The sequence below is a fragment of the Alnus glutinosa genome, chromosome 3 (genome assembly GCF_958979055.1).
Source record: "Alnus glutinosa chromosome 3, dhAlnGlut1.1, whole genome shotgun sequence".
NCBI lineage: Eukaryota > Viridiplantae > Streptophyta > Magnoliopsida > Fagales > Betulaceae > Alnus > Alnus glutinosa.
The window spans coordinates 21,914,941-21,940,014 of record NC_084888.1 but is presented as its reverse complement, the minus strand read 5'-3'; the positions used below and the strand labels follow the sequence as shown (position 1 = coordinate 21,940,014).

Below are 25,074 nucleotides of genomic sequence, written 5' to 3'. Positions count from 1 at the left end.
AGGCCTGTCCGGACAGTTGCACAGGAACCGGCTGTTTTGTCTTGGATTTCGCAAGGACTCTTCATGGACATCTTCTATAAGCTTGTGATCAAATACTTTCTTTGATTTGAACATTGTCTGAATATATGAAGATTCTAAACTAAAAACCGACCATCATATTAAATTGCAACCATTACATAAAGTGCTTTTGTTTATCCAGAATGTAGCCAATATAAAATACTAACAAATTTGCATTAGGACTTGAACCTCAGGTCTTCTTAATTTGCCATGGGACTTGAACCCCCTGTCTTCTTAATTTGCCGTGGGACTTTAACCCCCAGTCTATCGGCAGCTGTTACTTCCAACTTTGTTATTAGAAAATTCATTAATCACAATAGTATGCACAATATGCAATGTTCCATTCACACACATACAATTAAACAAATCTGCAATCAATATATTATGGAAATCAGTATCACACTCAGTAATTAATTTATACTTACAGTCATTTCCTGCTTCAGAAAACCTTCACACAAGTGATCACTGCAATACAGTTTTGTACAGGTGATAGTGAATTACTACAAATTGCTAAAAACCTAGTTTAACATTTTCGTTACTTCTGACATCTAAATAACTTAACATAGTTTCCTAACATCGCTTAGATATTATAACGGCATATACAAATAGGCCGGTTACATGACCACATATTTTCATGTGGGTCTTATTACGGTATTAATATAGTTAATGCCTCAAATACCTATAAAGTAAAACAAACATTATAATAGCATTAGCTATGCTAAAAATGTAATATTCCTTTTATAAAAAAAGACATAACAATCCCATTAGTATAAATAAATGGGTAGGATATTTTAAAAACATATGAGTGGCATAATGGCATAAATATAGATAATTTCTTTTATAACCTTATAAAATTTGGCATAACAACGACATTGGTATAACTAATGCTTAAAAAACATTTTTATAATTTTGTGCAGCGTAACGATGCTTTTATAAAATATCCAATTTTATTTGGCCATTATAACGGCGTATTTGGTAAATAAATACACCACTTTGAAAAATAATCTTTTAAGCTTAATAAACATTTAAACAACCCAATAAACTTTAAAATTCATAAAACAAAAACCATGTTTTAGAAACTTACCAAATATATCTCCAAATGATTTTGGGATATATTTTTGAATAGAACTTCAAATTTAAACCAAGCTGGCCGAGAGATAGAAATTGAAAGTTGAGAGAGGGCTTCTATTTTCTTTTTCTGTTGAGCTGGCTGCGTCGGGTGAGAGATAAGAGAATTTTCTCCTCTTCTTTGAGCTACTAGCCACGTGAGAAGAAACATAGGAAGAGAGAGAGAGAGAGAGAGAGAGAGAGAGAGAGAGAGAGAGAGAGAGAGAGACTTTTTCTTGTTTTTTGCTACTAGCCGAAATAAAGATAGAGAAAATGAGTGTTTTTTATGCTTTTCTTTTTTGTTTTTGGGTTGTTGGCAGAGAGAAATAGAGAAAGAGAGGAAGAGCTTTCTTTTCATTCTAAAATACCTTTGCTATTCCAATTGGTCGAGAGAAAAGCAAAAAGGAAACTTGCTGCTGTTGATGTGAGAAAGAGAGAGGATTGCTTTCTTTCTGTTTTTCCTTCTTGTTGCTACACGGAATCTAGAAAGATATGTAGAGAAAGAGAAACAGAGAGACTGTTAGTATTTTATATTGGCAACATTATGGTTGACAAAAACACATTATGTAACGGTTGCTTTTAACAGGATTATCGGTTCTATCTAGAGTCTTCAAGTAATATGGACAATGTATCATTTCATGCCATGTGCATGGTCACAAGTTTCTAAGAAGAGGTCCATGAAGATTCTGTGAAATTTCCAAGTCAGAACAACCGGTTCCTATGCAACCGTCCCGACAAGCCTTTAAAGGCGTCTGGACGCCCCGCAGTGTCTAGAAGCTTTAGCGTTGAAGACGTCCAGACGTCAGAGCAACACCGTCCGGATGCTAGGTCGAGCTTCTCCAAATTCTACACGGAGTTGGATTTCAAAAGTCGACACTATTTGGGAAGTTTCTGCAAGTCGTCCGGACGACGTGGCAACACGTCCGAACTCTGTCCAGTATTTCAGAATATTCCGGGCTTCCTTTTCGAATGCGGAAAGGAGTTATGGCGAAGACCGTTCAGATGCTCGGCCAAGCTGTCCGGACATGAACCTTGTTATGGAAGATTTCAGTGCTATTTTGGAAAGGCGGTTGCAGTTGACCGTCCGGACGCTCGGTCAAGCCTTCCGGACACCCTTCAATATTTTGATCATAACTTGCTTCTCATATATCGGATTGGGATGAAATTTGTGTCATTGGAAAGCTAACAAAAAATGATACAACTTGACTATCTGGACGGCCAAGAGAAACATCCGGACACACGTCCAAAAATGTCCTGACGCGCGCCCAGAGTCTGAATCCTTGTTGGTATAGGCCTCCTTATTTGAATTGAAATAGGATTTGTAAAGCCTATAAATAGAGGGCTCTAAGCTTGTAAATTGTATGTATTCAGTATCGAATTCCATAGTGCTTTGAAAGGGTGTTTAGGGAGAATTGAAGATCCGCTAGCTCTCAAGCCGTTGTCGGTGTGTGCTTGTTCATGTGAAGTCTATCTTAGGGGTCGGCCCTAAGGTAAAGGAATCCATCAAAAACCCCTTCAGGTAGAAGATCTAGTTGGGAAGTGTTCACGATGGGCTTTATGTCAGAGTTAAAGGTATGACTACTGCATAAGGGTATGTGAGTACGAGTGTCTTGTAACTAGCTTTGTTTTTGGATAGTAGATTTCTTGGGTTTGGCTGCCCCGGAGTGGTTTTTCTCTTCACAGAGTTTCCACTTCATAACAAATATCTTGTCTTCTTTAAATTTCTCATTTAAGGTATTTGTTTGCTCACAAACACACACACTTGGTTAAATTAGAAGTCAACATTTAAATTAACAATTGGTATCAGAGCGGGTTCACTTGTGTTTGGATTTATTTCCTTAGTGTGATCCATGACTTGTTCTAACATAAATCATCCTGAGTTCTTTGAAGATAATTTTTATGATTTCTCTGAAGATAACATTTTGATAGGTAAACTCTTTAAGAAATCCAATAAATAACTCAAGAAGATTAAGGAAGAAAAAGAGTCTTTGATTTTACAATTATCTAAATCACATGTTTTGATTGACTCTTTGAAATGTGAGAATACCATGATTTTTGATACTATTGATGCACTAGAGAATATATTAAAAGAATCAGAGGATTTCTTGGAAAAATTCTCTAGTAATAATTTGAAAAGCATGCTTTGTATTCATACAGATATTTCTAGCAAGCCTGATTTAATTGTTAAAGATTTAAGTACTTCTACTTCACATGCTTCTGATTCTGAATTAGATTCTATTGATATTAAGCCTGTGATAGAAGATACAGCTTATTTAGATAATTCTTGCTTAACTATCATGTGATGCCTAACTCCAAGCAATCAGGAATACAAGGTAAGTTTATTCCTAGGTGTCATAATTGTCGGAAGATTGATCATATTAGGCCAAATTGTTATTTTGTTGAAATCCCACTGGCCTTGGATTAAGCAGGATGCTCTGAGGAAAAGTGAAGTTAAAGATTCTTCCTCATCAAAATATGTCCCTCCGCATAGGAGACATATAAAAGGTAAGGGCAATATTGTTTGTAAGAATGCTAACCATATTTCTGTAGAGAAAGTCAAGCAGCATTCCAACAAAAGAAGCCTGTCCACCTGTCATCACTGCGGCATCACCGGTCACATCCGACCCAAATGTCCACAGCTCCAAGCTCAAAAGAAGAAGGCTTAGAGGAAGTTGCCTACTAAGACCACATCAGGTACTCTACCTTCGGCGGGACATCAGGTTCCATGGCATCACTGGCAACAACAATGGTCTGTTCCAAAGAACACATCAAGACGCTACAAGAGAAAGCCGCAAAAGCCCATTAGTAACCATGGCTATGAAGGTTGCTGAGCCTAATGCAATGTATGCTAAGAAGAATGGACAACAAGAACAAGACCTGCAAACTACCGCCACGGGTCAAGCAGGTATGGGTCAGGAATGATGAGACCATTCACCCCTTGAGGGTGAGTGGACTCACCTAGTATAGGTGCAGTCTCACCATGCCTAGGATTTTGGTTCCTAAATCCTAGTGCATACCAGGTATGTTTGCATTGTATTGATTGTCATATCTTATATATCCTATTTTTGCCTTGCATTCTGTTTGAGGAACCACCTTTTCTATCCCTAGATTTTCTCTTGGTTGCTTTGAGAATTTTCTACAGGTACATTCTAGGGATGGCAGAGAAAGCACGTCACTGCTTTACTATCTTGATATAGTCAAACCTTTCTCCCTGATGTCAGGTATGCTCTTATCTTACATGCTTGGACTAAACTGTCTTCTTCTCTATGTAAGCATATTTTTGTTGTCTTTCTATCTTATTGTTTTCAACAAAAAATAAAAATAAAAAATAAAATAAAATTGGGGGAGAAGATGCATAATTTTTATTTTTTTTTAGATTTGCTTTTCAGATATTGTATGTTTTTTTGCCTAATATCTCAGTTCATTGTGCATTAATTGAGCATGCTTATATATGATTGAGAGTTTATGTCTGATATCTACTAAGTTTTCCTATGCATCTTAATACTAGATAGTTGCTTTTCTGATGCAATGAAAAATTGTGCACTATCCAAAGCTCCCCTAAGGTACATTTTTTCTCTCTAACTTTTAGCTTCTGAAAATTCTAATGAGAGAGATTTTTTTTGCTAAAATGGTCAAATTGACCAACTCGCTAGTTGAACCTAGAACCTATAAATTCTGGTATTCTTTTTAGGTTGCAACACCAAGTGATAAAAAGCATTCAAAATTGAATAAATATTGATAAATAAAAAGATCCATTACTTTTGTGCTATAAATCTGTTCTTGAACTTGTCCCTATAGAAATAGTCAGTGACCAAATCATTGTGGAAATAGACGGTCACTAAAGGACGAAGTAAAAGAAAAGTGTTGCAGCTTAGGGGGAGTGTATCAAATGAGAGTGGCTAGGCCCTAGTAAAATAAGGTTTGACTTTTGACTGATTTAACATTGATTTTCTCTGTTATTTAGAAAATCGGGTTGCTTTAAGTCATATCAGTGAAGTTCATACCTTATTGAGAAAGCTTTCATACACACACGTATTGCATGAGTTAAGTTTACTATTGAAAAATTTCTATCTGCAGAGAAATTTTTGTGCTTATTGACTCTTAACTCTCAATTATATCTTGGTATATTTTTGAAATGCTATTTGACTGTTTTATTAGTTATTTATACATGCGTGTTCTGAAGCTAACATTAGGAAATTTTTGTTCTGCATATTTCCCTCTGCTTTTCAGCTTCTAGTGTGAAGCATCCGGACGGACATGTTCTTGCGTCCGGATGTGCTCTGCTCCGTCGATCTCTTATCTGACAGCATGCCTTCCGGACGAGTATGCACCTCGTCTGGACGCAAGCTTTTTACTTTCTCTGCCAAACACACACACACTACTTTTTTCCTGTTCTATCATGTTGTGTTGTGTGTTTTCTCTCGGACTAATCCCGAAATATTGGTATTCTCTGCACATTTTTTCTCATTCCCAGGTATTTCCTTTGACTTTCCTTATTCTCTTAATCTTTGGTTCTTTTTAGAATATTGGAATCTTTAATTGATTATAATTTGAGAGATTATGCATGAATATCTTTTTCTGTCTTTATGCTGGATGGATATTACTAATCTGTGTCTTTTGGATTGCTATATCTACTTTCATATTTCTTTATGCATCCACTTGATAGCCATCATAATACCACATTATTTTTGAAACTAACAGGATCTAATATTTCCTTGTGGTGTTATTTTTGGATAGATTTCTGTTTAAATATTTTCAGGAATATGTTGTCTGGCGGCTTCCAACATAGTGTCAGACAGAGGGCTCTTTGAAAAATAGACCAGTGTTGAAATCATATGTTCCGGAGATCTCAAATTTTAGATGAGTTCATTCCCCCTGCTCATACAGAGTCTTCCGTAACCTTTTCCTCTAAGATCTGCACCAACTAGAGATTCAGTGGTGAATCTTCTTGCAAACCACTTGTCTAGAGGATTTCTTTCTACGGATGATCAGTTTCGGGCTAGAAGACTCAAGTGACTGAAAATTTTCAGTCTATGGTTTCCCGACTTCAGGAGCAAGAAGCCGAAGTGGCTCAAATTCAGAAAATGTGATATCTTGAGGTTTTTTGGTTTCCTCTTATGATAATTTGAGTTTTTGATGAGACACTTTACTATTATTCTTGTTGTTATGAATTTCAGTAATTATGGTTTTTCTCTTATACTCTGTTTACCCTTTGTCCTTTTGAGACAAAAAGGGGGAGTATTTTTTGTTTTGGACCGGGAATGTATTTCCAAACTGGTCAAGTGTTTTTTGTCCCAGAATTGCCAAAGGGGGAGTTTGTTAGTATTTTATATTGGTAACATTTTGGTTGACAAAAATACTTTATCTAACGGTTGCTTTTAACAGGATTATTGGTTCTATTCAGAGTCTTCAAGTAATATGGACAGTGTCTCATTTCATGCCATGTGCATGGTTACAAGTTTCTAAGAAGAGGTCCATGAAGATTCCATGCAATTTTCAAGTCAGAACAACTGGTTCCTGTGCAACCGTCCGGACGAGCCTTTGAAGGCGTCCAGACGCCCCGCAGTGTTTAGAAGCTTCAGCGTTGAAGACGTCCGGACGTCATAGCAACACCGTCCGGACACCAAGTCAAGCTTCTCCAAATACTACATGGAGTTGGATTTCAGAAGTCGACACTATTTGGGAAGTTTCTGCAAGTCATCCGGACGACGTGGCAACACGTCCGGATGCTGTCCAGCATTTCAGAATATTTCGGGCTTCCTTTTTGAATTCGAAAAAGAGTTATGGCGAAGACCGTCCGGACGCTCGCCCAATCCGTCCGGACATGGACCTTGTTATGGAAGCTTTCAGCACTATTTTGGAAAGGGGGTTGCAGTTGACCGTTCGGACGCTCTGTCAAGTTGTCCGGACGCCCTTCAGTATTTTGATCATAACTTTCTACTCAAATATCGAATTGGGATGAAATTTATGTCATTGGAAAGCTAACGAAAAATGCTTCAACTAATTGTCCGGATGGCCAAGATAAACGTCCAGACGCATGCCCAAAAATGTCCAGACGCGCGCCCAGAGTCTAAATCCTTGGTAGTATAGGCCTCCTTATTTGAGTTGAAATAGGATTTGTAAAGCTTATAAATAGAGGGCTCTAGGCTTGTAAATTGTATGAATTCAGTATCAAATTCCATAGTACTTTAAGAGGGTTTTTAGGGAGAATCGAAGATCCACTAGCTCTCAAGCCTTTGTCGGTGTGTGCTTGTTGTTCGTGTGAAGTCTATCTTAGGGGTCGGCCCTAAGGTAAAGGAATCCATCGAAAACCCCTTCAGGTGGAAGATCTGGTTCGGAAGTGTTCACGATGGGCTTCGTGTTAGAGTTAAAGGTATGACTACTATATAAGGGTATGTGAGTACGAGTGTCTTGTAACTAGCTTTGTTTTTGGATATTGGATTTCCTGGGTTTGGCTGCCCCGGAGTGGTTTTTCTCTTCACAGAGTTTCCACTTCGTAACAAATATCTTGTCTTCTTTAAATTCCACATTTAAGATATTTGTTTGCACACAAACACACACACTTGGTTAAATTAGAAGTCAATATTTAAATTAACAAAGACCAAGAGAGAGTTTCTATTCTGAAAATGAACGTAGAGGCTATCTCCCTTGTATAGAAACTTGAATGGTTGAGATGGCTTTAAGTCATACTGATCAATGGCTAGGAAGGATCCATCTAGTTATTGAGTCATCGTAGGTAATCATTAGTTACAAAATATCATAGGACAGTTGTTCGGTGATATCTGCACTCTGCAATTCTTTGGTGATCAAGTGTAAGGTAATGGGGGATCGAGCACAACATTCTATGGATCAAGTGCAACTGCAATCAAGCACTAGATTTTTGGGGATTGAGCGCACCTCAACAGACTAGGGTTTGTGTAATCAACAAATGTTTTCGCATCTTAGACGAAGTCCAAAAATCATACAATTCGAAGAGAAGATAGGGAACTACGAGTAGAGTTTTCTAGTTTTTGAATCAACTAAATCGGAGCTTGTTTGATCCTATTTCCGTCATTCTAAAGTTTACAGTCCGATAAACTTATCTAATGAATTTGGAACTATAAACATACTTCAAATATTAATGAATATTTAATCCTATAAATATTCATATAGACCTTATATTATTTGGATTTACCATTATTTATTTTTTCTGTCGTGTATATATATATATACTCGGGTATTATAGGTGGTGCTGAGATAGGTGCGAAGCCGGCTGCCATTAGTTGGTCCAGCTTCCTTGATAAGGCATCCACGTTGATAGAAACCTCTAGAGGATTACTTACAACAAACATACCTTCCGCTTGGGGGTCTTTGTGGCAAGTGTCAAACGACTTTATGAGGCATTTTTTTAGCATGAATGTACCTCCACTCTACCATTTGTCGTTGAGGTTGGGATGAGCTTCCACTTGGGGATAACATGGTGTGGGCACTTCCAGAGTAGACCGTTCATTCGCTCTTATGTCTCATAGAACAACTCACCTTTAGCTTGGGAGAAACTACTGATAGCTCTCTATAATTGATTGGTCTTTCAATGAGAAAGTACTTCTTTAGGAAAGACTGTTGAAGCTGACTCCATGATGTGACTGAGTTTGCCTCTAGGGAGTTGAACCAATACTTGACCTTCTCCTTGAGGGAGAAGGGGAAAAGCCGCATCCGTAAGGCATCCTCAGTGAAGCCTTGCATCTTGATGGTGGAGCAAATCTCCAGAAACTCATCGAGATGCTTGTACGGATCCTTGTTGTTAAGTCCATGAAAGGATGGCATCATTTGAATAATGCTGGACTTAATGTCATAATGGGTTGCCATAGTTTGCAGCAACTGGAGTCGTGATGGAGAGATGTATGTGGTCAGGATGTACTGATCCCGCAAAAACATTTGTGGCAATTCTTCCTTAGCCATGATCTCAGTAATATTTTCTTCAAACGTTCGCTCAATGTCTAGATCGCTAGATATGGTTGGTAATGATAATGATCGGTGACCAAACATTCACTGCATAAACATAGAGAACAAAACTAAATTAAAAAGGAAAAGAAATTTCAAGATTTTGCTGGCTCCAGTCAGTGCAGTAGCTTCAGTACTACTGCTCTGGGTAGGTGCGCTCGAGCTCACTACTGTAACAGAGATGTGCTCGAGTGTATTTGACAGTGAGTGCGGAACCTGACAGTGAGTGCGCTCGAGCGTATTTGCATCCACATCATTAACCACTTTATTGTAGGTATTTGGATCCGATTCAAGTTCATCAAGTATAGCCTCATGAGCTTCTCTTAAGAACATGAATATGTCAGGCGTCTTGACAATCCTCTTACTGCGACGTGGTATGATGGTACTTGGTATCTCAACAGTAGTAAGTTGTAGTGTCTTTGATACAACTACCTCATCTTCAGTAGCTTTTGAAGATGTATTATTTCTTGCATCTAGCATATCTTCTAGAACTACCTTACTCTTTTGTTTAAAATTGTTTATATAGTCCACCTCAAGAAACCTAGCATTTGTAGTAACAAACACTCTTTTATCCTCAAGACTATAAAACGAATAACCCCTTGTCCCTTCTGGATATCCAACAAACATCCGTGTATGATGGTTTAAGCATCACACAAAAAACCTATAAAAATTCTCTTGTAATCGAAATCATGCTTTAAAAACCAAAACTAATTTTAGGTCATTGAGCATCAACAAAAGATTTTCAAAACAATTATGCAAACATTTCATGCTCTTTACACCTAAACTTGAAAGAAGTATTTAAGGTTATCAAAACCTTATGAAAATGTCTTGTAAAATCTATCTTTTGTGTCATCAATATGTAGCAACAAGGCTACAACATATTCCATAATCAAACCAATGAATTCTCTTTGATTATGACACAAAACAAGATTTAATTTACAACTTAAACAAACTGCTAAAATTCAGGATTCCAAATTCGTTAACAAATGGTAACTGTATCAAAACTATTTCGGAATAAATCCAAAAAACTGATCCAAGCTTACCACTGCATCAACCGCGATCTTTACATGCAAAAACAAGTGCTTAAACAATTTTAGGACTTGTGTAACAGATCACAAAAAATCGGATTCCAAGCAGCTCTTGCTGTAAAGTTAAAACACTGTTTTGAATGCAAAATTCAATTAAAATAGCAAACGACCTCCAAACGACTTGAAATTGTCCAGTTAAGATCCAAACATGTTAAAGAACATGTTCCAGGTTTTGAACCAATTTTTTAGTCTCTGGAGTTGCTCAGAAAAATTTCGAATTTTAGCAATAGAAACACAGTAAAACGGAATTTCTACATTGCTACTATCTTTACTATGTTTTCTATAAGCTCGCTCTGATGCTACTTGTAGGGAATATTGCATAAACTAAAAATGAGTAGGAGAAAATAAAGATTCCCAAGCCATGATCGAACTTTATGAAGAACGTGTGAAGAACTGTGTTATTTTAATATAAACAATAAGAAAATGATTACCTACTTGTTGTACGGCCACTCCTTGGCTATATAGGGCAAAAAACATTTCTTCTTGCTCTTTCTCAGAAAATCGCGATTTGTCTCAAGGATCTTAAGGCCTTCAAATCTTCTCACTAATTAATAAATATAACCGAGAGAGTATGGGCTCTGAACTCACTCCCCACAATACTTTTTCTTATTCTTGAGAATACTTCAAGAATATTAAGTTCATGGTAAACAATGAAGAACTACAATGAATTGGTGATTTGTGAAAGCGACAGAGCTATCTATTTATAGGCTTAGTATACTGAGAGAAAAGCAATTCCAACTCATGTAGGACTAGGAGAAAAATGTACCCTAGCCGCACCCCAACTGTAAATCAAGGCCTAGGCTAGGTTTTTAATCCCAGCCCATGCGCCTACTCCTCTGTACTAGGCTTTGGTTTTATCCTCTAGCCCAAACTACTCCTTATACATCTCTATGCATTAATTCTCTCTAACCCAAATAAACGCTTGTACTGGGTCAATTTACATTAGCTTGGTGAGGGACCCAAAGGGAAACATAAAACTAGCTTAAGAGCATTCTCAATAGCCTAACCAGATTTTACTAACCAAAAATAGCTAAAAATCACATTTCTCTACTTTAGCTATCAACTTTTTTAAATCACCCCCAGTAGCCTTCCCATTTTAGCTATTCCATTTAAAGATTATTTTCAAAGATTGCTTTATTCTTTCTCTAACATTTTTATTTTGAATGTTTTTTTTTTTCCTAACGATCATATTCTAAATATTTGACTTATTCTAACGGTCATATTTTTGAATATTTCTCTTTTTCTAACGGTCATATTATTCAAAATGTGTCTTTTTATTTATTTATTTATTTTAACCTCCAGCTATTGTATGAATCTCGGGGAGGTCTTCTCGATTCGCCTGCTGCCCCTAGCTTCGACTTCTTTCATGCCAATCTCGGTCATCCAGCAAAAGGCTGGGCTCCCTCTCTCAGTCTCGGGGTCTTTCCTCTCCATCTATACGAGCTTCCTAATACCTCCGGGGTCGGTCTCGCCTTTCTCTATGCTGGAGATTCCGAACCGGTTCTTGCTGACCCCTTTGGTCTGTAAGAAACCAGACTAACTTCCCATTCTCAATAAACTTCTCAATTAGCACCCTCAGGTCTATACAAGTCTCGGTGCTATGGCCTCTTGAATCATGAAAGGCACAGTACCGATGTGTTGTTCTGGCCGGCAGAGTTCTGGATATCTTTTTGGGCTTCTCGTACATTGGGTCCTTCTTGATCGCTGTAAGGACCTCCTCGATCGGGGCATTAAGGGGAGTCAGTTGTAATCCTGGAATCTCTTCGTTGGTGGGTGCTCTGCAACACTCTGCCCTCCTCGAAAATCTTTATTTTTTTTCTTTCTTTCTTTTCTTTTCTTTTCTTCTTCTTCTTTTTTTTTTTTTTCTTTTTTTTTTTTGAAATCTTCTTTTTCTTCTTCTTAATTTCAGAACTTCACGTCCAAGCTGGGTCAGACCCCAGGAGTGCTCGGAGTGTCTCTTCCCAATTTTATAAACTCTTCAGCTCTTTCCGTAAATCCATGGAGATTATGCGGTAGCTTCCCCGCCGAATTTGCCATTAGTGGCCCATCCTTCTTGATTCCCTGAAACAGGGCACAGTACAACAAACTCCTCCGTCGGGTTTTTGGTAGCAATCTTCTCTTGGTTGAAACGCATGAGAAAATCCTTCAGCAACTCATCTGGGCCCTGATGTAGGGACATTAAGGACCCTACAGGCCTTTTCTTCACTATCCCAGCCATGAATTGGGTCAAGAACATCTTCCCAAGGTCATCAAAATTGCCGATAGACCTCAATGGGAGCATCCTGAACCAATCCCAAGCACTCACTGACAGCGTGAAAGGGAAGGCTCGGCATGCCACTTCATCTGGCGTCCCATGTAGATCCAGATGAGCTCAAAAATTATCCAAATGCTCAACTTGGTCTTCTAGTCCGATGTAAACCAAGATAACTGGGACCTTAAACCTTTCGGGAAGACAAAAGACGGCCATTTCATCGGTAAACAGGGAAGTTGTTTTCTGCAACAACTGGTCAAGTTTGGAACTCCTCCCATTATGTTGTTGGACTTTGTTGGACAGAAGGTCACATCGCTGCTACAGCTTCACAATCAAGTCCTTTAACTTCTTCTCCTCCCTTTTCACCTCTTTACAAGAAGGGACCTTTTGAGAGCCTACATCTCGACAATCATTCTTCTCATTAGAGCCCTCCTAGTTTTGGGTCGGACTCCCATCTTCCCTGTGTCGCCCTCCAGTGTGGCTATTGTGAGCCTCTTCATCTTCAAGTGGTGCTATCATTGAATAAGAAGATTCCGGCATGCGATCCTGCAAGGCATCATTCTTATTTGCTAAGTCTACCATATCTTTTTCCATTTGAGCAATCTTTTTTGTTGAGGAGAGCCATCATCCTTCTAACAGTTGGCTCGGGCTGTTCCTTCGGTGGTCCTCGTCTTCGGGTACTCTGCAAAATAGCGAGAACACGCCGAGGGTTCGCCAATGTTCCCCCTCCGATGCTTAAATCAGGGGAGTAGGTAAGAACAAAAGTAGAGAAATCAAAATCGATCAAATACCTGGGGAGTCATGTATTTATAGGCATTTCGGAGTGAGTGGAGGAACTATTCAAAAGACTGTGCATCCTGAATTTCTTGGGACCCCTACGTCCATCCCGGAATGGGGATGGGGCAGGAATCTGGATTTTCAAGGATCCAAGGATATCCGTCAAGTCTGACACCACGTGGTGTGGTCTGCAAATCTGGGGGGTTGGTAGACGGTATGGCTCCCTGTCCCTGCAGATCTTTGCCGTGTTAGAGTGGGTGTACTTTAATCCTAGGCGTCTCGGCAAGGCGATCGGGGTAAGAATCCCACATATCTTCCTTACATCCTTTCGTGGCGTCCTCGAGACATCCAATCACCGAACCGGAAGAGTGGAATATTCGAAGGCCTTTCTTGTGCTTGTTGGGGCAGAATCTTTTGAGTGGCAACACATTCTTGAACCGAAGGTAGGGCATTAATTGATTAAAGTAGTTCCTACCTTAACTTTAGATGTCCGACCAGATCGCATCAGGGTGGCCTATTTGACCCGACCATGGCTCGGTTACTGACCCAATTGCTCTGGGGGAATGGTAATTCCCCAACAATTTTGCTGAGGCTATCAGAGAAGGTTTTTTTTTTTTTTTTTTTTTTTTTTTTTTTTTTTGTAGTTTTTAGTGATTTGGTTTACCAAAATAGCTAAAAAAAAAAAAAACTATTTTGGTGAATAATAGGAATGCTCTAATAGGCCTATGACCCAGTTTTGTAGGCTACTATTTTTTTTTTTTTTTTAATACAATTAATCTCTTAGACATTCTTAGTATTGACATTTAATTCCTACATGAAATCTTCCATAACAGAAGTAAAGTCCATGACACTGTCACTTTAATTCTCTACCTCTTTATACTTGAGTAACTGATTTTATTTATTATTCTCGTATTTGAGAAAACCTTTTCACCATGTATATCAATATGTTTGTATTCCTTACCAAAATGCCTTGGCTAGGGACTGAGAATAATTCAATTTATAAAATCTATTTCAAGAGGAAATTTCTTATCTTTTCAATAAAAGACTTGGATTCATTCTTGAAAAAATATGTTCTCGCAATGTTACATGTGATCAGGGGCGGAACCGCGGGGCGGGTGGTGGGGGGGGGGGGGGGGTTGAGAGGAGGCAAGTGCACCCCCTCACCTCCCAATTTTATTTTTAGTACCCTATAATTTTTTTTTTTTTTTGAATATCCTTTTACCCCCCCCTCCTCAACCACTCATTAAGGGGCAAATTATTTTTCACAAGTACTAAGATTTATAATCAAGCCATTGAAGCTTAGCCAACGATTTATAGCGTTTTATTAAATTAGGCCGCTCAAGTATACGTTCAGATATCAGAATATCTCAAGGTTGAAGATGAACAATGCATTTAATTGTAAAACGCAATGTTTAAGCGTGTGGAAGGGTTTGCAAAACAAAAGTTTTGATTCAAAACACAACGTTTCATTTATTTGCTGGAGGCTAGAGTTGCATTTCGTCAAAAGGTGAACTTTTGTTTTGTTTTGTTTTTTTTTGTTTTTTTTGTTTTTTTATCTTTAATTTGTGAGAGGTGAGAGGTAACTAGTGAGAGGGTCTCGATGTTACTTTTTTATTATTATATATTATTATTAAAGTAATTTGTCATTTGAGTCTATTATGACTCGTACGGTGAGAGAGTGAAGGGTCAGCCTAAAAAAACAAATTGATTATTGAAGGGTGAACCTCTTTGTTTGTGAAAGGACAATATTTTTTTTTTTTTTTTTTAAAAAAAATCTGAACATAAAGTATTTTTTTTTTTTTTTTGTTTTTTTGAACATCCAGGTTAGTCCACGCAGGTACACCTACTTTTTAAAAATTAATTATTTATAAATATATCTAATTTTGTTCCATATTTTGATTGAATGAAATATATAATTGTAGTTGCTTGCAATTATGGAGAACAACAATGATTCTATTGAATTTCAAGCCTCCATTTAAATTCTGAACGAGCTCGTACTGAGGTAGATTTAGCGAATTTGCCAGCAAATCCTTGCTTAAGATAAAAAATTTTGATTATCGTTCTAGTGATAGAGATCAAATCCGAAGAACATATCTACAAAAAAGACCTTGTCAACCAATTGATCATGATTTTCTAAAAACACAAATGGAAAAACATGTCATTTTAATCCAGCATGGTTCATAGAATATGTTGATTAATTGGAATACAACATTTTAGAAGATGCTGTGTAATGCCTATATTGTTAATTTGTTATCTTTTCAGACTAGACACTGAACATCAAGTAGGAGGAGACTCGTTTGTTACTGAAGGGTTTAAAAATTGAAAAAAGAAAGAACTTACAGAACCATGTGGAGGCTCTCTATATTGTGTTAGCTATATTTTTTAATAATTTTTAATTAATTTTTTATGAACTTTAGATTCTTTTTCATTTATCAAAAATAAAAAATCTTCCCCCCCCCCCCCCCCCCCGAACCAAAATCCTGGCTCCGCCACTGCATGTGATCACCCAATACATCGAGAATTTTGACCGTAGTAAAGGTCTCACTCCTAAATGCATTATAGTGACTTCCACTTGACATTTGAGTTCCCAATTCTCTCAAGATTTAGAATCAATATCATAAGAAGTATCGGGAGTTACAGTCATTCCTTTTGACGCTATTTTTAAGGAAAAACAACTCCTATGATCCGTTCAATGCATTACACCTACACATCAATCCAAAGTTTCTAACTTCGCTTGATCAAGATAAATCACCATGATTGATGTGTAACAATCTTCGCAAATAGAATGCACAATTTCCTTACCGACTGCGAACAAGAATGGATTTAATACTACAAGGTTTATGGCTAAGACCTTGTATGATAACCCCTTTATTCACACCATTGACCATATTCAATGTAACAAAAGGACCATTCACATGCACAATATAAGTAACATAATAAGCATGTAAAAGAATCATATGCTAGATGCTCAATAAAATATATCAGTGCATAATAACTTTATTCATTACAAACTATAATGTCATTCATAAAATATTGAAATTTAGGGCATAATTCCCAACATGTTAGGGCTTGTAATTTTGCCTCATGGTTGGAAAGAAGATGGGGTCTATTTTAAAAGGTTGTACAAAAGATATGAATAAAATAAGAATAAAAAAAAAGTAAAAAATAATGTTTCGATGATATACGGCAAGATAATGGAATATATTATGAAGTGTGTTTGAATCGAGAAGAAAAACTTAGCTTGGTTCCCTAAATTGAAAGAAAATCTAAAAGAAACGGCTACTAGTGCTCTAAGAAGTCCCTAGGCCTGGCGTTAGTAACTTAGTGTACTGAGTAAAGATAAGGAAAGATCCAAATTGGAAGTTTGTTGTTCAAGTGTAAGCTAATGGGTTAGCAAGTGCCCTTAGAGGTCCTCTAAGGACATTGGATCAAAGTAACAGCCTTGATTCGACGTCATAGCTACGGAGAATCAAGACAAGCCTAACATATAAGACACAAATTCATAGTTTTTAGTTTTTTTTTTAATTATTATTGTTATTATTAATTTTTTTTTTATAAGTACGACACCAATTCATAGTTATTTCAACGTAATAGCATAATGTACATCTATTTTTCTCAAGAGCAACAAATTGTACCAAGTAGATTTTCTTAAATCCCAACCACTATTTTCAAACTAAATTCTACTCCAGTATTAAGAGTACCCTAGTAATAATTGTTGAAGATTTCGATATGGAGATAGAGGACTTATAAGTTACAATACGAATTATATTATAACATAGTAGAGAATTAACTTACCAAATAATGTGGTTAGTGGGATGTAAAATATTTTCACTATTATCTCAATATAATGAGTTATAATATTTCATTAAAAAATTAAAAATTAAAAAAAAAAAAAAAAAAACAAAAAACAAAAAAAAACAGTAACATCGAATGTAACGCAGTTGGAGGTCTTACGTATAATCTAAGTACTATTAATTTAGGGAATTGCGATATTTTGTTTAGACAGTTATAATTCAAGTATATCTCATATTAACTAAATTTCAAAAACTCAAAAAAAAAAATAAAATAAAATAAAATTGTAGCCTCAAATAGGAAGTGTTGGTTCTTTTGATTTATCAATGAATAAGACATTGGATGATCATTATACCTTGATATTTTGGGTAACTAATATTGAGAATTGTTGAAACATTTAATTATCAATATAGAATCTACAATTTTCACATATATATATATATATATATATATATATATATATATATATATATATATATAGATATCCAATTTGGGGAGTGAAGGGATAAAATTAAGAGGAAAGTAGAATATCATCTTATTTAATCTATATGTATAGATGATATCTAATGAAAATGATTCACGCTTTAATGTGACAAATAAACCACGAAAAAAATGGTTTGTAGTGGAAGTCAAGCATTGCGAGCAGTTGTGCATCGCTGGAAGCAGTTGCCAAACGGAGTCTCGGGAACAGGAATGAGCTTACCAATCATGGCTAGAGGCCAGCTGTCACAAAAGGAAAAGTGAATTTCAGTAGCTACACATTATTTATGGGATATGATAAATAGAGGAGAATATAGAATTTCAATACCTCAAAACACCGATAGCAATGGTTATAAGCCATTGCTTCCAATTGAGTTTTACTGTTGATGCAAATTTCCCCAGGAACTCAATGATGATTATCTACGTAATAATCGTTACAACTAGCATTTATTAGTACCAAGTAAAAAAAAAAAAAAAAATTAAAAAGTTGGTTGGCTGCTCTCACCTGTAGTACGAAGGTGATTCCAACTATTCCCATGAACAAGTAGTTTCTGGTAACTCCAGTGAAAACATTTATTTCATCTGGCTTGCGAGCATTGAACTCGTTGAATATCTGTATTTGACAACATTACCAAACAATATTTTCCATATCATAAAAATACTTCAAATTAGGATATTACAATTTACAACAGATATTGAGATAGTGATCATGAAATCTATGAAGCTCTCGCACTGAATCATGAAGTTGTTGAATCAATTACTTACTTGGCAGAGGACAAATGCATTGAATATCATAGTATTCTTCACCTCAACTGCATGTGCCCTATTGTCATGATTCAGATGAAGAATATTCCTGCCCCAGAAGTTGAGGACAAGGAGGACAATAACTTGATACAAAGCCTGCAATGACAAGTATACAGATAATATTACGAAAGCAACACAGAGAGATATTACCCATTTTCTGTGGTGATCTCTTCCACTAAAATAAACCTCCAACTTTTACTTTTAGTACAGGGTACCTGCACGAGTATGTTCCTCCACATGATATTTGTTACAAGAGGTTCCCTAAGAAAACAGACACGGGATCATCACTCCACATCATAAATTTACATATAAAGCATTCAAATCTATACACAAAGCTCTTCAATTTCAATTTACCAAAATGGCCCTAAACCCCATGGTTCTAAGGCAAGCATGAATTACGAGAATGAAGAAAGGGAAATATAAATGTGCAATGAACAACAGGTCATGACTCTGCACCCCCTCCCATCCTTTCCTAAAATAAAAAGCACTCGACTTAACAAGCCGCTAAATAGAGAATGATGAAAAGTGCGCATTTCTCAGAGTGGTTGAGAAAAACAAGTCAACATCATCAAAACAGCAGAAGTTTGTCGTATCGAACATTTTTCATGTCAATTCAGCCATAACGTCAGTTTCTAAAGAAAAGTGACTAAAATCCCTGTTCCTCTTTACTCCAGAGTACAGATATCCCCAGAATCCAGATTAAGTTCTTTTATCATATAGTTCAAAACAAAGATAATATCAACCCAGATAACAGAAGAAATTACAGTAACCAACATTATGTGTCGACCCATCTGTCTACAAATATTTGAAAGAAAGGAATCATTCTAGTATTTAACAAGCACAAGCAAAAAACGGTATAAAGTGACAAAAAGATGAACAAACATTATAAACAATAATGGCAACAGCCATAATATGTACAATAGCATGAGACAATCATTACATATAACTTCATAAGTACTGAATCCATAGCTATACTACAGCATAATCAGCAAAGACCACTAGTGCAAACCTTCTGCCGACGGGTGATCTATGCATAAGGTGGTCCGTTGGTGGTTCTGTAGCCAAAGCAAGTGCTCCAAGAGTGTCCATTATAAGGTTTACCCATAGAAGCTGCAACAAGAAGACTACGTGACAAATCCGTACTTGGTAACTTAAAGGGACAGTTGAATGCTATATTCTTAAAACTGGCCAACTGCAAGGAAATAATTAATCCTACATCCTGAATTGAGTATCATTGTATGTGTGATAGCATCTACTATACCAGGAATATCATGAACCCATTAAGTGCCAAATGTTGCACTCTTCGAAACTCTACCAGAAACAGATAAACAAATCAAAACCTGTTTTTTTTTTTTTTTTTTCTCGAAACATACAACATTTGATGCTTCAATTTTTACCTAGAAAGATCAAGAAACATTAGTTTTACTCTAGGACGGGCCTAGGTATATCGTATGTGTATCTCCTAAAAATTCAAGATAAATTTAAAACATCGATTCTTCCATCTCTTTAGAGAGAGAGAGAGAGAGACATCCAAATTTTAAATCTATTGCATGAATAATTAGCCACAGGCGCTACAATTTATGGACATCCCAAAGATCCTAGTCCCTAATAGACAAGGATTTAGTCAATTGCAAACAAAACTACTTGCCTTTAATGCACAAGGATTCTAAATATTGCAATTATGAACTTTCTAGTCCATAATGGGCAAGGATTTCATTTATAACAAATAAAGGCTCCTAATCAATGGATAAGGATTCCTAATTCCTAATTAATAAAGATAATATTAATTTTCGAAACGAAAATTCCTAAACAAGGATTTATATCGTCCCCCCACCCTCAATTTTGGCCTTATCCTCAAGTATCAGCATAAATAGACTCCAGAAATTTCTCTTTGAGTGTCTGATATGGTTTCATAGTCGCATCTTCAACTGATAGATTAACCCATTGAATAAGTTCAGTTACTATTTGATTATTAGGCTTAATGGGTTAACAATCCGAAATAGCTTCAAGCTGAAATCGAATTTCTCCTGTAGAGGAAACAACCGGTAAATGATGTTGGGTTGAAACATGTTCGCCTAACTTCAACTTCAAGCAAGACACACAAAGAACTGGATGTATTTTGGATCCTACTGGGAGATTGAGGCAGTAAGCAATAGGACCAATACGTTCTAACACAGCTTCAAAGGGAGTAGTAAGCTTGGTCAATGAGTGGTAATACTAGACCACCATTCAGCCTAAGGGAACCAGTGCACCCACTCCTTTGATCAATCACCAGTGAAGCACCGAAGATAATTTTCTAGGCAATGGTTGATTTGTTATGATTTGTCTGATTTTGTTGATTTATGTTGTCAATCTGATCTGTCTAACTCTGATTTGTTTGATTTATGTTGTGGATCTGGTATGTTTGATCCAATCAACTAAGCCGATCAATTGCAGACCAAAGCTGCCAGTGTTGGAGTCAGCCGGTTTCAGCTTGAGGTCGGCTGAGTTTTTTGACTTCCAATCCACTTTGGTCCGGACATCAGGGGTATCCCATTTCCAATCCTGGTCAGTTACACCCCTAGCAAGTACTGCAGTGGTTGTCATGGCATCCTTCAAAATATTTAAAACTCCTGCAGCCTCTGCAGTTGATTGAAAAGCATCCTTCCATAACAAGGCAATGAGAGGTGCACTGACTCTAACATAGTCCTATATAAACACAGTAGAAACCAATCAATCCAAGAAAACCTCGCAATGTCTTTATCATCTTTTGTATAAGCCACTCTACCATTGCTCTGCAACTCATTTTCTAGAAACATTATGGCCAACATGCTCAACCTTAGGCCTTGCAAAACTACACCTAGACTTCCTCACAAATAAAAACTGCTCTCATAGGAGGGTGAGAACATGTCATAAATGACACACATGATCTTCGGAGGACAAGCTATAAACAAGAATATCTTCAATTTTTTTTTTTTACAAACTTACACAAGGTTGGAAGATATCATTCATGAAACTCTGAAAAGTGGATGGTGCATTAGTTAACCAAAAGGCATTACCAAGAATTCATAATGACTCATGAGTCCTCAATGTTGTTTTTTGTGTATCTTCTTCATAAAAATGAATATGATGGTACTCGGAGTGTAGGTCAAGTTTAGGGAATTGTTGTGCCCCACCAAGCTCGTCTAGTAGCTCATCTATGACTGGAATAGGATATTTATCTTTGATAGTAATGCAATTAAAAGCCTTGTATCAACAAAAATCCACCAAGAACCATCCTCTTTTGGAACAACAAGAGTAGAGAAAAATAAAGACTTATGCCAGGTCTGATAATACCTGAATTTAGCATCTCCAGGACTATTTTCCCAATTTTTGTCTTTCGAATAGAGGGATAACAGTATGGTTGAACATTAGTTGGCGCACTACCTTGCAATAAGGGAATACAGTGCTCATGTGACAGTTTTGGAGGCAATCCTTTAGGCTTAACAAAGATATCTGAAAATTTACACAAAACAGACTCGAACTCCTGAGTTTGCATATATGGAGTTTGGCTCCTCACTCCTAATCTGCACTAAATACCATTGATGCTCCTTAACAATTTGCAGGGTCTGATGCCACGTCGGCGATAGCTCTAATGACGTTGACCGGCAATGCTATGATTGGACCGAAAGTGACTCCATATTTCGTATGCTGATAGAAACCTGAGGATTTGGGTCTTACGTCATTGGTCCACGGAGCTGATTTCTGCGATTACATTTTTGTATACTTATTTTACTCAATTTTACTTGCTAAAAAAAAGAATTGCTTCATAAGATGATTACTAACTGTAGTAATATTACCGCAATGCTTCCCTTAAGATTCACCTTTTTCCCATTCAGCATAAGCTTCATAACCTTTCCAGCAGTAGAAAAAAAAAAAAAAAAACAATTTTTAATTCTTGATCTTGCACAAAAAATTTTATATTGGAACACTTTCCTTGACAGATAAAGACCCTATCATCTGCAAGCTTCACCTCAAACTTCTCACATTTTTCTGCTGGATAAATAATGTTTGCTTACTTGTTCAGGGGTTCTCCTCGCCAAGTCTTTCCTTTTGCATCCATGAAAATAGTAGCTGTCGTAGTACACAGTCTATATGCTTTGACTTCACATCAAATGTCAGTACAAAGACCCTCAATAAGTGTTCCCACAAACTGCCGTTCCATCCAATCACAAGCTTGATTAGATAGCAACTGAGCGAATTTGATACTTGTTGTAGGGTTTGCATGGGAAGAAACTAGAGGAAGAAGAGGCTGTGTTTCCAACGTTGCCTCTCTCACCCAATAATATATATATATATATATTGTAAAATTAAATACAACGACCAAAATACCCCTGTAACAAATTCCTATCACCAAGATACTCCTTTAACCCTAGAAGCTCTATTAATACTCCCCCTCAAGCTGGAGCATATATATCATTTAAACACAGCTTGGACAAATATACTCTAACCTCTTTCAACACAAGAATTTTGAAAGCATATTAGCTAACTGGTCTCCAAACTTTATGAATAGTGTAGATATACACCAACTAAGTATCTTGTCTCGAATAAAATGACAATCAACCTTAATATGCTTGGTCCTTTCATGAAAAAATGGGTTAGACGCAATATGTAAAGCAGCCTGGTTGAGGATCCAATCTCCAGGAGAAAATTTTGTAACCACGTCAACTCACTGGCAGTATAAGCCATTGCCCTGTATTCTGCTTTGGCACTAGATCATGCCACTACTATATGTTTCTCACTTTTCCAAGTAACCAGAGTATCGCCAAAGAATGTACAATATCCTGTAGTAGATCGTCTATCTAAAGGAGAACCTACCCAATCTGCATCAGTAAAACCTTCTACCCAGAGGTGTCCATTCGACCTATACAATATCCCAAGACCAAGAGCTATTTTCAAATATCGTAATACGAGTAACAACTTCCCAATGTGAAACCCTATGAGCCTTCAAGAACTAGAGGTATATTCTTTGGCATTATAATAACGCAAGATATGGATTTTCTGAGCAAATTGAGTGGAGTGGCTGATACATGTTTTTCTCCATACAGATGGCCACAACTTGATTGTAGTATTCGTCCACGATCTATGCACCGCGCTCAAGCCCCAAATATTGTTTACATACCTCATAAGTCCAAAAGATATTCTTGATACCAGAGTACATATGAGTGAGATGATTCCAAATATAAGATAAATACACGATGATCCAATGCGAGGCTCAATAACATTCAACATAAGAGAAATAATTTAATTATCTTCTTGTTCCCAAAGGCTAGTGGAAATAATTTAATACCATTTCCTTTAAGAAATACTTTGACAGATCGTGACCTATAAACATAATTCTTCCCGTTCAGCTCAAAGAAGTCATAAGACCATTAACTAGGGAAGCCGAAGGAACAATATCTGATTTAGTAGTCATAATGTTGACTGAACTCACCAATCAATGTAACAACAACAAGAAATAAGCTAAATAATCCATCACATTAATGCAACAAACAATTACCCACAAAAACCAATCAAAATAATCAGAAACCCCCACAAACATTACTGGAATAGGCCAAAAATAGCTCCAACCGAAGAAAATCAGCCAAAATATTGTAGAAAGAGAGAGGAACCGGTTGAAATACTGATAAACCGGCCTGAACCGGCCACCAATCAAGGAAAACCGGTCTTGAACTGGACTAGAAACAATGCAAACCTCTTGAACCGGCCGAAAACTTGAGGAACCTGAGAACAAATTTAAACCGGTCGAGAAACACAGAAAACCAGCTGAAGAACACTAAAAATTAAACCAAACAAAAGCTATCCTTATCCTCAATAAGGATATCCTTCAGGAACAGCGAGCACCAGAAACCAAACAAGGATCTTCATCTCCAACAACTCGCGCGGAAACTTGCTAGCGACGATCAGACCTTGCTGGACCGGACTGAACTTGCTAGAGACACCAACTACGACCGCCACAGAGCCAACCGAAAACGATGAAGCAACTTTTCAACGACAACCCAACCTACCGCCGAAGTACATTAGCCACTACAACACAGCCATCATTAACGTCACCGAGCACCACTGAAACAACCATACACCCTGATTGATTGTTTCTCTATAGGGTAGAAATCATACCACAGCAGCCACAATACCGGTTCTGTCGTTTACACTAAAACTACTGAAGATGACGAAGCTAACGGCGGGGATGACAACGACATCACACAACTGAAGACGGGGATATCAGCGCCATCTACCCTGAATCACTGGCATGAAGCCTAAAGTTCAAAAGTCTTTGATCAGTAGCAAAAAAAAGGAAGAAGCATAGAGGAACGGAAATAGTGAGAGGGTGTTGGATGTAATCAAACCCCAGGGTCTGATACCATGTTGTAGGGTACTAGGGTTTGTATGGGAAGAAACTAGAGGAAGAAGAGGCAATGTGTTTCCAACGTAGCCTCTCTCGCCCCATAATATATATATATATAATATAAAATTCAATTAACCCGAAAGGGTTGGCTCAAGTGGTAAGGGCCTTGGTTTTAGTGGCATTTCCATCAAGTTTAAGGTTCAAATCCCCCTATATGCAAACAATTCCTTGGGGCCAGCCCACTAATGAAGCATAAGTATTATTTGATCTGTGTGGAGATGGCTCTTTGCACGGATCCGAGGTACCCGACAAAGGTTGGTACACGAAGTAACCATGCCTTTGAGCGGTTTCTCATCATTCAAAAAAAAAAAAAG

At 37.2% G+C, this 25,074-nt stretch overlaps 1 protein-coding gene and 1 non-coding gene across 4 annotated transcripts in view; one reads left to right on the top strand and one right to left on the bottom strand.

Annotated features, from left to right (window-relative positions):
• Positions 1–17,541: 17,541 nt before the first annotated feature.
• LOC133863539 (calcium-transporting ATPase 9, plasma membrane-type) overlaps positions 17,542–25,074 on the bottom strand; it is a 93,749-nt gene continuing 86,216 nt past the window's right edge. For all 3 annotated transcript variants that reach the window (XM_062299518.1, XM_062299517.1, XM_062299519.1), the window contains 6 exons: positions 19,346–19,446; positions 18,552–18,597; positions 18,298–18,432; positions 18,038–18,145; positions 17,861–17,952; positions 17,542–17,775 (listed from right to left, as the gene is read on the bottom strand). In XM_062299518.1, coding sequence (XP_062155502.1) covers positions 17,682–17,775; positions 17,861–17,952; positions 18,038–18,145; positions 18,298–18,432; positions 18,552–18,597; positions 19,346–19,446 — 576 coding nt within the window. In that variant the 3' untranslated portion in view covers positions 17,542–17,681. The remainder of the gene's footprint in view (positions 17,776–17,860; positions 17,953–18,037; positions 18,146–18,297; positions 18,433–18,551; positions 18,598–19,345; positions 19,447–25,074) is intronic.
• On the top strand, positions 21,921–22,073 carry LOC133865130 (small nucleolar RNA snoR2/U65). The gene has a single exon (XR_009899655.1). It is a non-coding gene; the product is annotated as a small nucleolar RNA snoR2/U65 (small nucleolar RNA).